Source organism: Macaca mulatta, chromosome X, assembly GCF_049350105.2.
Source record: "Macaca mulatta isolate MMU2019108-1 chromosome X, T2T-MMU8v2.0, whole genome shotgun sequence".
NCBI lineage: Eukaryota > Metazoa > Chordata > Mammalia > Primates > Cercopithecidae > Macaca > Macaca mulatta.
Genome location: NC_133426.1, coordinates 146,265,597 through 146,281,107, shown reverse-complemented (window position 1 = coordinate 146,281,107; position 15,511 = coordinate 146,265,597). Strand labels below are relative to the sequence as shown.

At 38.5% G+C, this 15,511-nt stretch overlaps 1 protein-coding gene across 5 annotated transcripts in view; it reads left to right on the top strand.

The window, feature by feature from the left end:
* ATP11C (ATPase phospholipid transporting 11C) overlaps nt 1-15,511 on the top strand; it is a 203,178-nt gene that overhangs the window by 92,929 nt on the left and 94,738 nt on the right. For all 5 annotated transcript variants that reach the window (XM_028842295.2, XM_015128326.3, XM_028842292.2 and 2 more), the window contains exon 2: nt 11,351-11,470. In XM_028842295.2, coding sequence (XP_028698128.1) covers nt 11,351-11,470 — 120 coding nt within the window. The remainder of the gene's footprint in view (nt 1-11,350; nt 11,471-15,511) is intronic.

The following is a 15,511-nucleotide window of genomic DNA, read 5'->3' as shown; positions in this document are numbered from 1 at the left end:
TATAACTATTTTCTATTTGACAGCATTTAAAACGTTTTACATCATATCTGAGTTTACAAAGTAGAGTAAGAATAGACTTAGAATTGCATTAATATGTTGCACACACATAAGCTTTTTATAATAATGCAAAGTGGAGTGAAATGCATTGCAGTCAGGAGAATTGAGTCTTTATGAACTTTTAATTTTTGAGTACTAGTCATAACTAAGCTGCTTGCATTCCACTGAGCAAAGGTTTCTTAATGAAGAAACCTACAACTACTATGTTGTTTCATGATTTAGCTGAAAGCATTAGTTTCTGTTTAAAGCTTCCTAGGCATTTTTTAATGTTGGCTGTAAATTCTTATAATGGTTCTGGATACCCCCTAGGTGTGCTTTAGAAATACCCCATTGCTATTTTCAAGCATATACTTGAATAGAACTTCTAACTACTGTTTGTCCTATTTGGTAAAAAACATTTGTTTTGTGGAAAATTGTTTGGTTTGAGGGTGGTTTGGCCTTTAGTGTGAGTGGTGTTTGTTTTCGCAAAGTCATGAATTTTGAATGTATCCACTCTAATAAAAATTATTTCAAATGGCTTTATCTCTCCCCCCTGCCCCCGTGTGTGTGTGTGTGTGTGTGTGTGTGTGTGTGTGTGTGTGTGTGTGTTTTCATTTGACTGCAGAAATCCTGTGTACAGGTAAGATTTGTATTCTAAGAGGTTTATTAATTTTAAAAATTGCCCTTATGGTAGTTAATTCTAACCTGATTTACTTGCGGTTGTTTGTACCTTGGTTGCTGGGAAGTGAATTTCATTCCCTTTTATCAGAGGAGTAAACACTTTCCCTAGGGTAACAGGCACATATGAGAAGGCATTCATTTTTTCACATTTAAAGATTACCATTAAGTAAATTGCTACTGTAGTGCTTTAAGTGAGCATCTTAAAAGCCTGAAAGAACCAGTGTACCCTCTAGTGTACCAAAAGTAGCACCCTGAAGGAGTTTTATCTAGTCAGTTTGTACTTAAACATTTTTTTTTTAATTATACTTTAAGTTCTAGGGTACATGTGCACAACGTGCAGGTTTGTTACATATATGTACATGTGTCATGTTGGTGTGCCGCACCCATTAACTCGTCATTTGCATTAGATATATCTCCTAATGCTATCCCTCCCCTCTCCCCACAATAGGCCCCAGTGTGTGATGTTCCCCTTCCTATGTCCAAGTGATCTAATTGTTCAATTCCCACCTATGAGTGAGAACATGCGGTGTTTGGTTTTCTGTTCTTGCGAAAGTTTGCTGAGAATGATGGTTTCCAGCTGTATCCATGTCCCTACAAAGGACACGAACTCATCCTTTTTTATGGTTGCATAGTATTCCATGGCATATATGTGCCACATTTTCTTATAAATCATGCTGCTATAAAGACACATGCAGACATATGTTTATTGCGGCACTATTCACAATAGCAAAGACTTGGAATCAACCCAAATGTCCATCAGTGACCGACTGGATTAAGAAAATGTGGGACTTAAACATTGTTTTAAAGGCATTAGCACATGAACCTTTCCCTGGTCTTTGTGACTTTTCATGATGTTTCATTGATTTTTTTTCCCTCCTTTTCTGCTTTGAAGCCTGACATTTTTTTGTTTGTTTTTGTTTTGGAGACAGTCTTGTTCTGTCACCCAGGCTGGAGTGCATTGGTGCGATCTCGGCTCACTGCAGCCTCCAGCTCCCGGGTTCAAGCGATTCTCCTGCCTCACCCTCCTGAGTAGCTGGGATTACAGGCGCCCGTCACCACTCCCGGCTAATTTTTGTATTTTTAGTAGAGACGGGTTTTGCCATGTTGGCCAGTCTGGTCTCGAACCCCTGACCTCAGGTGATCCGCCCACCTCAGCCTCCCAAAGTGCTGGAATTACAGGCATGAGGCACCGTGCCTGACCCAAACCTGCAATTTTTTATTCCACGTATATTGTCTTCTCGTGTATATTAGTTTGTAAGTTATTCTTTATCCTGAAACAGGGAGTAATCTCTTCCTCACCCTTGGATGTTTTGTTTTGTTTTGTTTTAGGGGACTAGGCTAAAACAGGTGGCAAATGATGGAACATCCAAAGCCACATTTCAAGTTTTTTTTTTTTTTTTTTTTTTTTTTTGAGATGGAGTCTCGCTCTGTCACCCAGCTGGAATGCAGTGGTGCGATCTCAGCTCACTGCAGCCTCTGCCTCCCGGGTTCAAGTGATTCTCCTGCCTCAGCCTCCGAGTAGGTGGAATTACAGATGTGTACCACTATGCCCGGCTAATTTTTGTGGTTTTAGTAGAGACGGAGTTTTGCAATGTTGGCCAGGCTGGTTTCAAACTCCTGACCTCAAGTGATCTGCCCACCTCGGCCTCCCAAAGTGCTAGAATTATAGGCGTGAGCCACTGCACTCGGCCGGCCACACTTCAAGTTTTATTGCTAGAAAATCTGTCCCTACTAGCTGGGTGCGGTGGCTCACGGCTGTAATCCCAGCACTTTGGGAGGCCGAGGCAGGTGGATCACCTGAGGTCAGGAGTTCGAGACCAGCCTGGCCAACATGGTGAAACCCCGTCTCTACTAAAAATACAAAAATTAGCTGGGTGTGATGGCGGGCGCCATGTTATCCCAGCTATTCAGGAGGCTGAGGCAGGAGAATTGCTTGAACCCAGGAGTAGGAGGTTGCAGTCAGCCGAGATTGCACCATTGCACTCCAGCCTGGGTGACAAGAGTGCAACTCCGTCTCACAGAAAATCTGGCCCCACTTTCCCCTGCTTCATTTTAGATCAGATTATTTGGTCAAGTCCCCTCCAAGTTACATGTGAAGAAACCAATGCCAGGACTTCCACAAGACACATATAGACCAATTGATGGTAGAAGGCTAATAGGACCTCGATCTCCTGGTTTCTTCCCTCTCTTTATTAAGCTTTAGAAGCAAAAACACCTACCTAGGATCATAGCCAAATACTTAATTTTACCCATTTTTGGCATACATGGATAGAAATCATCACAAATGCAACAGTGATCTCACCTCATACCCTTGAGTGCTTTGCCAGTATAGCTGATTGTGAATACCTTATGTTTTTCCTACCAGTAGACTCTAGCATAGATGTAGCCCAGATATGTAGACATGTTTGCTGAGATAAGAGGTGTATTCCCGTAGCATTGCCCAAAACATGCTGTACAGAATGTCATGTCACTGTAATTTCCTTGTGGGAAAAAAGTTCTGTGGTCAAAAAATTCTGGGAAATGCTGACTTACACAAAGTTAAAAAAGGTTTCTTTAAGACTTTATGGAGCTTTTACTACGTGGGTATGCATTGTGAATAGCCAGGAGGAGGGGTGGGCTTCCCCTTTCTCTAAGGAACCTCATTATTAACTTGTTCCATGTAATTCAGTCTGGGGAACATTGAGTGTGGTATCCTGATATTCTTGCCATTCATCTTACTGTGGCATTCCTAGTTGGCAGTACTCAAAGGCACATTAAAATTTAGCAATCTAAACAATTTTTATTTATATGTAAGGCATTACTGAATATTTGTCGTGCTCTTTTATGTTTCAATATCCAAGTTATATATCACACTTCAAACGTCTTGCTAATTTATATAGTCGCTTTTAAGCATGTTTTAGGAATAATTACAATCAGATCATCTGTTATATTTATAGCGGCATCCAGTCTTTATAGTGCACAAAAGCTTCAAATCCAAGGCTTTGGGGAGAGGGAAGAGATGATGGAGAGACAGTGTCAATAATTCCTGTGCAGTTCCCAAGCGCCTGTGTGCTCTGCCACAAAGGGAGAAACGAATTCCTATTTTTACTGTCAGGGTGTCAGACCAACAGTTCCAAAATACTAACGGTATATGTTCTGGACAGCAGCCTCCATAAGCTCCTCGAGTGGCCCTCATTTGTCATCAAACATGGCACTTGTCAGCCTCCCTGGCTAACTCTAGTGCTCTTCTTCATGAACACTGAAGAACTGTTTTCAAAAGCAAGCACTCTCTGCTAGTGGACCATAACTCATCCTGCCCTTTTAGGCAGGGGTAGCACCAAAATTTCCTGTGCCTCTTCTGTAGAGCCAGAAACTTTCTTGCTTTAAATAAAACATTTACATGTGGGTTATGTTGAGGACATTGCCTAGTTCCGTGCTGGCCCAGTTGTTAGAGTTTTAATATTCCCATAGTTTAACATCTGCAAACCTCATCCTTTGTTCCTGTGAATAGTTTACAGTCATTTAAAGTGATTTCTGGGTGTTTCTGTTAATCCTGCTGTAAGCAGTCTGTTACGTTATGTGCCCTTATTTTCCAGATAAGGAAATGAAGCTCAACTAAGTCATTTTCTCCAGGTCTCATTTTGAAGAAAAAAGAAAGGTATAAATAATATTTCTCAAAGTCATAACTGTCTTGCTTCCCCTGTCCCCTCCAGATTTTGCCCTGAAAGCCTTCCCTATAGGAAGAATGTTTTTTTTAAAGAGATGGGGTCTTACTCTGTTCCCTAGGCTGGAGTGCAGTGGTGATCATAGTTCACTGTAACCTTGAACTTCTGGGCTTAAGTGGTCCTCCTGCCTCAGGCTCCCTGGTGGGTAGGACTAGAGGTGTGTGCCAACATGCTCCACTAATTAAATTTTTTTTTTTTTTTTTTTTTTTGGTAAAGACAGGGGTCTCACCGTGTTTGACCAGGCTGGTCTGGAACTCTGGGCCTCAAGCAAAGCATTGGGATTACAGGTCCAAGCCACTGTGCCAGGTCCAGGAAGAATGCACCCCCTGCCCCAAAACCCCTTACTTTCTTCATTTATTCAACTAAGCCGTGCTCCACAATGGAAACTGGCTTTTTACCTACCTCTTTTGTTGGGGATGTTAAGAAAAGTTATAGCCTGGATGTGCTGTTTAAATTAATTACATTTACAACTCGGGCAGTTTTTAAGCCAGTTTGCTTTTTGTATGGTGTTTAACAGTTTACTTGGAAAAATGCATTCATTGTTTTTGCTGGACACACTCCAACTTATATTTGAACTGGCAGACCTTTCTAGAAAACTTATCACTTTTATAGTAATGACACTATCATTGAAAAAAAGAAAGAAAACCCTGTTCGGGTCGTCAGACACCCGTTTTACGATATTTTTTCTTTTGCTCCAGCTAGAGTTTCTTATCTCTTCTTACACTGTAATAAAAATTCTTCTCTGGTGATCTAGAAAGTAATTTTTGGATGAGAATTTATCTCTTCTAGGTAATGATACTGGTAAAGGCATTTTTCTCCCTAATATCCAGTGACTTTTTTCCTTGTGATTGTTAGATGTTACTGTTGGCTGCTGAGATATAACTTTCTTACCTATGAGATATCTAAATAGTGAGAAAAATCTTCCATCCCTAAGGGACCTTTCCACATAAACCATCTGCTTAGGCCTTATATATAGTCTTGCATATGTTTTTGAAGCTTGAATTTACAGTATTACAGTCACTCTCTTAGGGTGGGGAAACTCTGTATAATAGTGAATACTTAGATTATGTCGCTTCCTCTTAAACTACAACTAAAAGTTCAATTCAACTTTCCTCAGAAGCTTATTGTTTAGCCCCACTTTTTATTGTGGTCCATTTATTGTAGGCAGGGATTAGAAAAGAACTTCCCAAGATGAGGAAAAATTACTGTGTGATGTAAGATACGGACATTTTAAAATAATAACCCCTTAAAATACGAAAGTTGCAAAGACAAATCAGGTCTTTTGAGAAGAATAACAAAAAGATGTTAAATGGTGCAATAATGGGGCTAAGGCCGCCAGAGTACTGCTTTGAGCTCTTAAGGAATAGACTGTTGTCTGATGCTTCCTTTGCTGCCTCCCATGGAAGTACAGGAACTAGGCAAGCCATAATTGGCTCACTTCCCAAGTTCTGGGAAACTTTACAAGGATCACTGGGGTTGGTACAAGTTGCTTGATAATCTGCAGCATTCTCTCTGAGATTTAGCTGCCATTGTGTTGCCAAATTTCTGCATGTCAGTATGCAGATGGTCCCATCTCTCCCTTCAGCCTCTGAGGTTTGTAATATATATTTTATTCTCCTCTTCTCAGCCAGGTTGAGTTTTGAGGTCTTGGGGCCTGCTTTATTCCTGCTTTTTATTTGCATGTATATTTTTATCCATTTCCTGAGGGTAATCGTAAATGGTTAGCTGGATTGTCAGCCCCACTGCTCCTATCTTTAGAGTTAAGAATCTCCTTATTTAGAGTTTTAAATTTTGTTAAGTGTTTGAAATGAAAGACTGTGTGTAGAGATGGGTAGGGTGAAAGTGAAAGGGAACTTCTGAGGCTTTGTATACTTGCTCGTTAAATTTTTGTGCATATTGTCAGGCTTTGTGTTAGGAAAGATTCTGTTAATAAGGAAAGTTGAGTTGCTGAGACCCCAAAGGAACACTGAGAGTCGTAGGTTACTTCCTATAAATGGAAGAACCTGAATCGTTAAAAGATAAAATTCCTGTTAGAATCCTGAATCACAGAATGTTTACAGTATTTTTGATCCATCAACTTTCTACTAGCAATCCTTTAATGAAGCTGCATTTCAGTCTTTAGAGCCACAATTTCTGTAGCCCTGAAGTTCTTGGAGTAAGGGCATGGTGGGGGAAGGGTGATCAGATTGGGAATACTTAGAATTGATTGTCCCTGGTGAAATTAAACTGCTCAGTGGATCACTTTGAGATAATGAAAGGTCCACTCTGAGCTTGCAAACAAGGCATTGCTCTTATCCAAATCCTCATGGTCAGTGCTTTTTCTTAAGCGTTGTGCTTGGTGATTTAGGTGTTTGTGTGAGGCTTAATGTCCATTTCCTATAGCAGTTTTTATTCAATTAAATGTGCTGCCATTGGGTAATGCCTAATTAGAGAAATCTTTGTGTTTAGGAATAAGCTTTGTGTATTCATTTGTCCTTTGGTCAGGTGTTTGAGAATTTCAGTAAATATGACTGTAATTAAGCTTTAAAGGCAGAACAACACAAAATTCCCCATCAGTCTTGCTTCACTTCCTTTGGCAAAAGGAGGAGAGACAGCTTAATCACTTAAGTTGCAGTAAAAGCAAAATCTGAAAAGTGCAGTTTTAAGGATCATTTTAGAGTTATGATTGTAAATTACACATCAGATTTATTCATCTTTGGTTGTTATAATGGAGTGGGCTTGGAAACCTCAGCAATTTGACCACCGAATACATTGTAGTTATTTTAACCAAGAAGCTTAATACCCTGGAAATGTTTCCTGGAACTGTAGTGATCTCCTCCCCGTACCCCCACCCCTTCAGCCCTAGTATGAAAATGCTGACTTCTGGGAGCCTTTTAGTAGACATCTGAAATTTTGATGAAATGTTCTTTCAATTTTGAATTTGTTTGGCCTTTTTAAGACATTATGCTGTTCAAAAATATTCCTGCTTCAGAGAAGAAAATAGCTTTGGACTGGAGCGTGGAGAACCATTTTAAATCATCATTGCCAGGTCTTCAGATTTTAATAAATTTTTTTGTTCATTTTTGAGCCAATACTTTTATTTGCTGTGGTAGCTTACAGAAAGCAGTTCGATGACCAATAAAAATAATGCTGTAACTGCCAGGGATTACATCAGTTTTAAGATTATTTGCTGATAATTCAAGTAGCTTTGCATTATATCAGGGCCTGTAGTTCTCATTATCAGTGATCTGAATAATTGATGGGAGATAACCGCATGCAAAATAAATTGTCAAAGGGAAATCTTACTTTGTGAGCAGCTTAAAATGGTTGGGTGGAACACTATTTGAGGGTTATTTGTATTTTTAACCTTTGGAAAGCAAATTGTTTATTTAAATTAAAGAAATAGTGCAAGATTATGGCTGGCATACTGAAAACTTGTAGAATGTTGTTTAAGGACAATCACTGTTTGAAAGAGTCTGTGGCAGTAATTCTCAACAGTGCTTGCAAATTAGAATTGTCACCTGGGGAGCTTCCAGAAAAATTAAATATTAAATAAAAGAACAAGGCATCAGTTATTGTGTTTAAAGCTGTGACCAGGATTAGGAGTCAAAGATCTATGGCTAACTGATAAATATAAGTCTTCTAGCACCTGGAAAGGATATAGAGGTAGGCTTTATTTCAGATCCTGTGCCAGCTTTTATAGTAACAGTCTTGTATTGAGGTCTCTATTTTTCTTCAGTTCTTACCTAGTCAGGTCTGGAGGCAATCAAGGAACAAATTTTGTTTCCAATGGCTCTTCATTTTTTTTATGACTAGCAAAGACATAGGATTTTCCAGTTAAATGATTACTCTGTTAGGATTTTTATTGAGAGGCCATTTTGGAGTATAAATTACTTGCTTTTTTTTTTTTTTTTTTACAGTATTCAGTTTATACTATGGAGGTATAAATTAGGAGTACAAAAGGTTGATTTTTATCTTGAGAAAGAAATTTACATTGCTTTCTCTGTTAATTCATATATTGTAAACATTTTAAAATATTTGCCATACTTTATTATATAGTGTGATGTGTCATTAAAATAGAGTCAGTACCAGCATATTTCAAGTTTTAAGAAATGCTGTTCTTAAGGACAATTGAATGGGAAGCAGTTCAGCCCAGGATGGACTCCTAATGAATTACAATTCATTATGAGGTGCCAGGAATCACACACTCCCACTCCAGACTACACTGCGTGCCATCCAAATGGGAATTTTAAAAATGATTTCTACTTAGCGTTTCTCTGCTTTGGCAAAGACACCTACATTATTCAAAATCACAGGAACTAACACCACTGTTTTAACACTCTATATTGGCAGCAGGTGGGCAGTTATGGTGAAATTTATGTGAGTTCAACATTGCTATTTTTTACGTGAACCAAATATTATTATACAGTTGCAGGAAATTCCACCAGACATTGCAGTCTCATCAGCTTTTAGGGTGAAACAGGCATGGAAAAGTCACCTACTTCATACTACCCCACCCCCAGTCTTCAGGCACTTCTCAACCCAAACCTGTTTAGGGTAAAGCGACTGTGCTATTTTGGAAAATGCTCAGAAGTAGACATTCTGCTGCTTCTTTCAGGGTTCCGTTTCATCATCTAACAGCAATCACTGCTGGGATCTGCACACACAAAACCCCAAACCTGCATAGTAATTTCAATCCATTTTCTCCAATTTAATGGAGATAGAGGTCATTTAGGCCTTATTCAAAAAAGATCAGAGAGATAATATATGAGGAAAGCTCTTAGTAAAACTGGAAATGTCATTCAAATGTAGGGAATTCATAAAAATATCAGTGTGCCTAAAAAAATTGTATTGTTTTCTCCTTTTGTTCTTTGGCACAGATTGTAGAAGACAATTCAGTAGAAGACAATTCAGAATTGGGAAGGCACTAGTCCATTTTTGTTTTAAGTTAATCAGTGGTTGCTGTAATTGAGGGGAAAAATCTATATTGACAGCACACAACCTATCCTACTTCACTGATTCTCTACCTCCTTTGCCTCTTTCCCTTTTCCACTTGTAGAATTAACTAAGAACTTGTATAAAAGGTAAATCTGCCTCATTTACTCTGTAGCCACTTCTTCCTTGTGTGAAAAACTAAACAGCCATATGAATATTAAATTAAAGGTTGCAAATTGCGGTGTATACGTGAACTTGGCATTTTCTGTAATTCAAATTGGTACATTATAAGAGTCAGGTCTGTTGTGGAGACCACAGAGAGGCCTTAACCTGCAACAGAAGGTTGGAGCTGGGGTGAAGCCAGATAAACTATACATCTGGCAGGTGCACACACTTTCACTTTTAAGTTTTACAAAATGGATATTATGGAAAATTTGGTGCTCTTATCAGTGAGCTGTGTCAGAACCTGTATATTACAGTTGCAAACAGAGAAGTAAGCCCCTAAATCAAAGCTACCACTTGGTAAAGATACTGTTTACTGGTTTCCAGGAACTGTGTGAAAATTTACCTATGAATCATTTACTCTTAGCATGCGAAGGACCTTGGACAATCAGTTGTTCAAATGCCTTGTCTTTGGGCAGGCAGATAAATAACTAAGCTGTCCAGCATGGATACTTAACTGACTTTTTGCAGGTCTCCAGGGATCCCACAAATTCCCTTAGCACATGCCAGAGTAGCTTTCCAGTTATATACAGCCTGAGTCTCTCTTCTACTTCAGTTTGTCCCAGTTACTTTTTGCATGATTCCTTGCAAATTTCGAAGGCAATACCATAAGCTTAAGTGAAAACGCAAGGCAAAGAGGTTTTATCTATACTTTGGGGTGATTTTTAATTTTTAAACGAGGAAATAATTTTATACATACCATCTACATAAGATGCACAAATTCAGACTGGAGTACATTCAGACATTGTAGATAATTGGAAGACTGCAAGTTCTAAGTAGTCTTGCTTAAAATGATTACTTTGAGGGTGGGATTTATACCTTTGACCTTTAAATAGATCATTGAAAGGAAGGAAAATCTTTGTGACTACATATATTAAAACATTTTAGGTTGGGGAATTATATTTCTAAAAAATAATGGGAATATATAAATGGATATTGTTTTCTATCATACATCCTTTGACTTAAATATGTGGTAGTCTCAGATATGGTAATACAGTACCATAAAAGGAGACTGTCCCAAATTTATATAAGAAAAGGGTATTATCCTGATTTAAGCGAAGAGAGTGAGGCCTCAGCAAAATTAAAGGGTGGGATAAAATAGAGCCCAATCTTGAAACTTGTAGATTCAGTGAGTCTACTTATTAAACATGTAAAATGGGCATGAGAAATATATTGCGTGAAATGGAACTTTACAACAATAAGACTCTGAGAGATTGCAAAATAAACTCTATCCTGTGAAGCCAAATAATTATAGTTTCTTTTTATAAAAAGTTGATCATTTATTCAATAGAGGCAGCCATTCTATTTCTGACCTTTACGCTTACACACAATTATTTTGCATTTAGAAGTAATCTGCATTATGCTTTCTGTTCTCTAGTAAGGTAGTTGAAAGGTTGTCCTCAGTAGTTGCATAATAAATGAAATATTCCCAGTCCATTCTTCTGAGTTAGTGTGTTGCTAGTGAAGATTATGGTTAAGATTCATTTGGGCTGTGGATGAAAGAAAAATGATTGGCAGTAAAAATATTGTTTCTCTAGGGTACTTTCTTTAATCATTTTAGAATTGCACTGTTGACCTCAGAACAGTTGGTTCAAACAGCACTTTTACTAATCTTTACTATGTCAGCAAGTAAGAGCTTAGTGGATTTTGAATTCCCTAACAAGGTTTTCTCGTCTCCCTACTGCTTTCTCCCCAGATTATAGCCCAACATGCTTAGACAAGAATGCTGGACTTGGTAGAAGTGTGGAGAAATGTGATGAAAAACTGAATTTTTCCCCTTTTCTCTTGGTCAGTGTGCTGGAGAAGAGAAACGAGTTGGCACACGCACAGTGTTTGTTGGCAATCATTCAGTTTCGGGAACAGAAGCTTACGTTGCACAAAGATTTTGTGATAATAGAATAGTCTCATCTAAGGTAAGTTTTTGTTTTAACTCAATAGATGTTCATATAGTGAATCAGATAATGCATTTATTCTAATTTATGCTTCTGAGGAAACATGCATTTATATATGTGTACATGTATGTGCATGTATACGGATCATATATCAGCTATAGTAAGTATTCCTCTGAAAAACAGTTTATTTAAAAAATCACTTTGTCTTGTTATAGGTGAAATCGCTTGCCTTCCATTATGATTCACAGTGCTTGTTGATTATGCATATTACTTTAAACCTTAAAGTGTGCTAAAAATACTTATTATTTACTTGTGCAAAGCTTCCTGAATTACTCTTGAATGGATGAACTAGGATATAAATGATTTGCATTCTTTTGGAGAGAGCTGTCCTGGAATGTCTTCATTTGCATTTCTTTCTAGTTCCCCTGCCAACCCCTCTACCTCCCGTCCCACTTCTCAAGTATTAATACACTCCTTTGTCCCAAAGGGTGCATGATGCTCAGTACACTGCTTCACCTGTGATCTGTTAAGAGTTAAGTCACTACAGCTGTGTCACCGTTTGAATACCTCTTTCTTCAGCATAGTGTAGGACTAAGAGCATTGACCTGGAAGTTTGAACACCTGTATTTAAATCCTGGCCTAGCCACTTACTAGTTGCGTCACCTTGGCCAAATTAATCGCCCTGATTCTAAATGTCCTCATTGGTGAAATGGGACTAATACTCTGTGAAACCACTTCTTATAGCTCCTAGTACCCAGTAGTCATCATTCTGCAAGTGTTACTTAGCTAGTCTTTACCTCTGGCTGACCAGGTTAGGTGCTAGGTTGGCCTACTGCCATCTCTTGTAGAATAGAAGAGATCTTGAAGATTTTCCTCCTTTCCTCATGTGCCCTGGCAAGGCAGAGATAAAAGTTGGTGACATTTGGTTCACTGTATACTTGTAATCACTTAGAACCTGAAACACAAAATTATGCCCTTCCTTACAAATATATGACATTTTGGTTTTCAAATATGCATTTAATTTCTCGTTTGGGTGGTGGTACAGTAGTGATCATCTTTATCTGGGAGATTAACATGTAAAATATGGTCAGGACAGGTGAAAATTTTGTTGCCTAATGAACAGATCTGTCGGCCTATAGAACATTTTATTTTGGATAAAAATGTCTATTTCCTGTTAATCTTACACACTAGTGGCAGAAATTTTATTCTCAGCCAGAAGTTTACGTACTTGTGCCTAAAATAGTGAATAGTTCTTTTACTAGAAATTTCGGCTCACCTTGTATCCAATTAAATGGTCTGTAGTCCTTTGATTCAGAATTGTGGACTTGTAGAGCTAAATGATCTTAAGAGGTTATCTTGTTCAACTCACTGACTTTACAGATGGAGAAACCAAGGCCAGAGAAATTTAGTCACATGGTCACCAAGCAGAGACAGTAATGAAACCAGGAGTAGAACTACTTTATAAGTTCTAGTTGCTCTGAATAAAGAGCCCTTTTTACATCATTGTGCTGTCTGGGTTCCTTCCTCATTTTTTTTCTTTCCTCTTGCATTGTGCTTGGCATGGGGTGACAACTCAAACGCTAACTGCTATTGTTATTTGTGTTTCTGTGATTAGTATTACAAATCTGAGTAGTACTATTGATTTCCTCAGATTCATGTGTTTCGAATGTGTGGGATACTGTCTCCTAAATGGAGGCCTTCAGGTCTACTCCGAAAAGACCAACAATGTCATAATTTGACTTTTTCTTCCTCACATTGTCTTGGCTGTTTGTATTTATACCAGAGTTTATAAAAAGATTATTTTTTCAAAATATACCATTTACAGAATACATTAGCTGCCTTCCAACTTTGTAGCAAGTGTTGATTTTCTTTCTCCACCCTTCAGTCATAAAAATAACTATCTTAATTGGACGCTGCTTTTATTTACAAATACCATTAGTAATGTGACATTATAAATGTTAAGGCAGGGAACACTGAAGACAAACATTTTGACCTACTTTAAATTTTATTTGCTTATAAAATTAATGTTTTTTTAATTTTTATTTTAAAAAATTTTTTTAGACAGAGTCTTGCTCTGTCACCCAGGCTGGAGTGCAGTGGCACGATTTTGGCTCACTGCAAGCTCCGCCTCCCGGGCTCACGCCATTTTCCTGCCTCAGCCTCCTGAGTAGCTGGGACTACAGGTGCCCGCCACCATGCCTGGCTAATGTTTTGTATTTTTAGTAGACACAGGGTTTCACCATGTTAGCCAGGATGGTCTCGATCTCTTGACCTCGTGATCCACCTGCCTTGGCCTCCCAAAGTGCTGGGATTACAGGCGTGAGCCACCACGCCCGGCCTAATGCTTTTTTTTTTTTTTTTTTTTAAATCTCCTGGGATCACAAATACTTTCTTTAGAAAAATTTGGCCTCTACAGCCTCACAAACTTTAATGTGCTCTGCAGGGATTTTGGAAATCACCAGAATTTTGTAGCTGGTGCAAAACTTGGAAATTCCCTTCTTTAGCAAAAGGAGCATTGGTTGTACACTGCTGTAAATTTTAGGATCTTTAGTTTCCATCATATTTATCTGTTGTGTGTTTCTTTTTCCTTTAAAAATTTTTAAGATTTTTTTTAGAAATTAATTTTTTTTGTTTTGTATTTTTAGTAGAGACGGGGTTTCACCATGTTGGCCAGGCTGGTCACAAACTCCTGGCCTCAAGTAATCCCCCTGCCTCAGCCTCTGAAAGTGCTGGGATTACAGAAGTGAGTCACTGCACCCTGCCCTTTGCCCAGCTTTTAATGGAGTTGATTTTTTTTTTTTTCTTACTGTTTGAGTTCCTTATAGATTCTGGATATTAGTCCTTTGCCAGAATCATAATTCGCAAATATTTTCTCCCGTTCTATAGATTGTCTGTTTACTCTGTTGATTATTTCTTTTGCTGTGCAGCTTTTTAATTTGTTTATTTTTGGTTTTTGGGCATTTGCTTTTTTTGTCTTCGTTATCAATTACTTGCCTAGGCTAATGTCCAGAAGAGTTTTTCCTAAGTTTTCTTCGGGCAGTTGACTGCTAACTTTATTATTACCTTAAATATCTGCTACTTTATTTTTACCCTTTTCTCTTTCTTTTTTGCTGCTATTCAGACACATTAAAAGTTATTTGGAGTCTTAAGTTCCTCATCAGCATTTTTAATGCTAAATCATCGGCATTTTTAATGATAAATTGGAAATCTTGGCTAAAACAACTGGTAAAAACAAGTAAAGTTCTAAAGCCTCCTTTTGCTTAAATGAAATAGTTGACTCTCAAAGCTGAGATTCTCTTCAACTTTCCTCCTTTGGGAAATTTGCTTAGTAAGTTTATAAGGTTTTAGTTTCAAGTTAAATTAGATGATACATATTTGAGGCAGTGACCCACAACTTTTTCACTTAATTTCATCTTTAGTGACCACACTTGTGTATAGATTATTTAATCCACTACAAAGCATATATAAAATGCATTGTATGTACTGGGATAGCTGGCGTTGTTTGTTTGTTTGTTTTTGAGACAGAGTCTCTCTGTCACCGAGACTGGAATGCAGTGGCACGCGATCTCGGCTCACTGCAACCTCTGCCTCATGGGTTCAAGTGATTCTCCTGCCTCAGCCTCCCAAGTAGCTGGAATTACAGGCGTGAGTCGTCATGCCCAGCCCAAAGCTGGTGTTTTCTGTATAAGTAGTTTTAAACATGTTCTAAATGTCTGGGCTGCTTTTTAAGTTTATAGTTGCACTTAAAGATAGTATAAAAGAGGCCCGGTGCAGTGGCTCACACCTGTAAACCCAGCACTTCAGAAGGCTGAGGCGGGTGAAGTTCGAGACCAGCCTGGGAGATGGTTCAAAGGAAAACCCCGTATCTACAAAAAATACAAGAATTGGCTGGGCGCGGTGGTTCATGCCTGTAATCCCAGCACTTTTGGGAGGCCGAGGCGGGCAGATTGCCTGAGCTCAGGAGTTTAAGACCAGCCTGACCAACATGGTGAAACCCCGTCTCTACTAAAAATATAAAAATTAGCCAGGTGTGGTGGCACGCACCTGTAATTCCAGCTACTC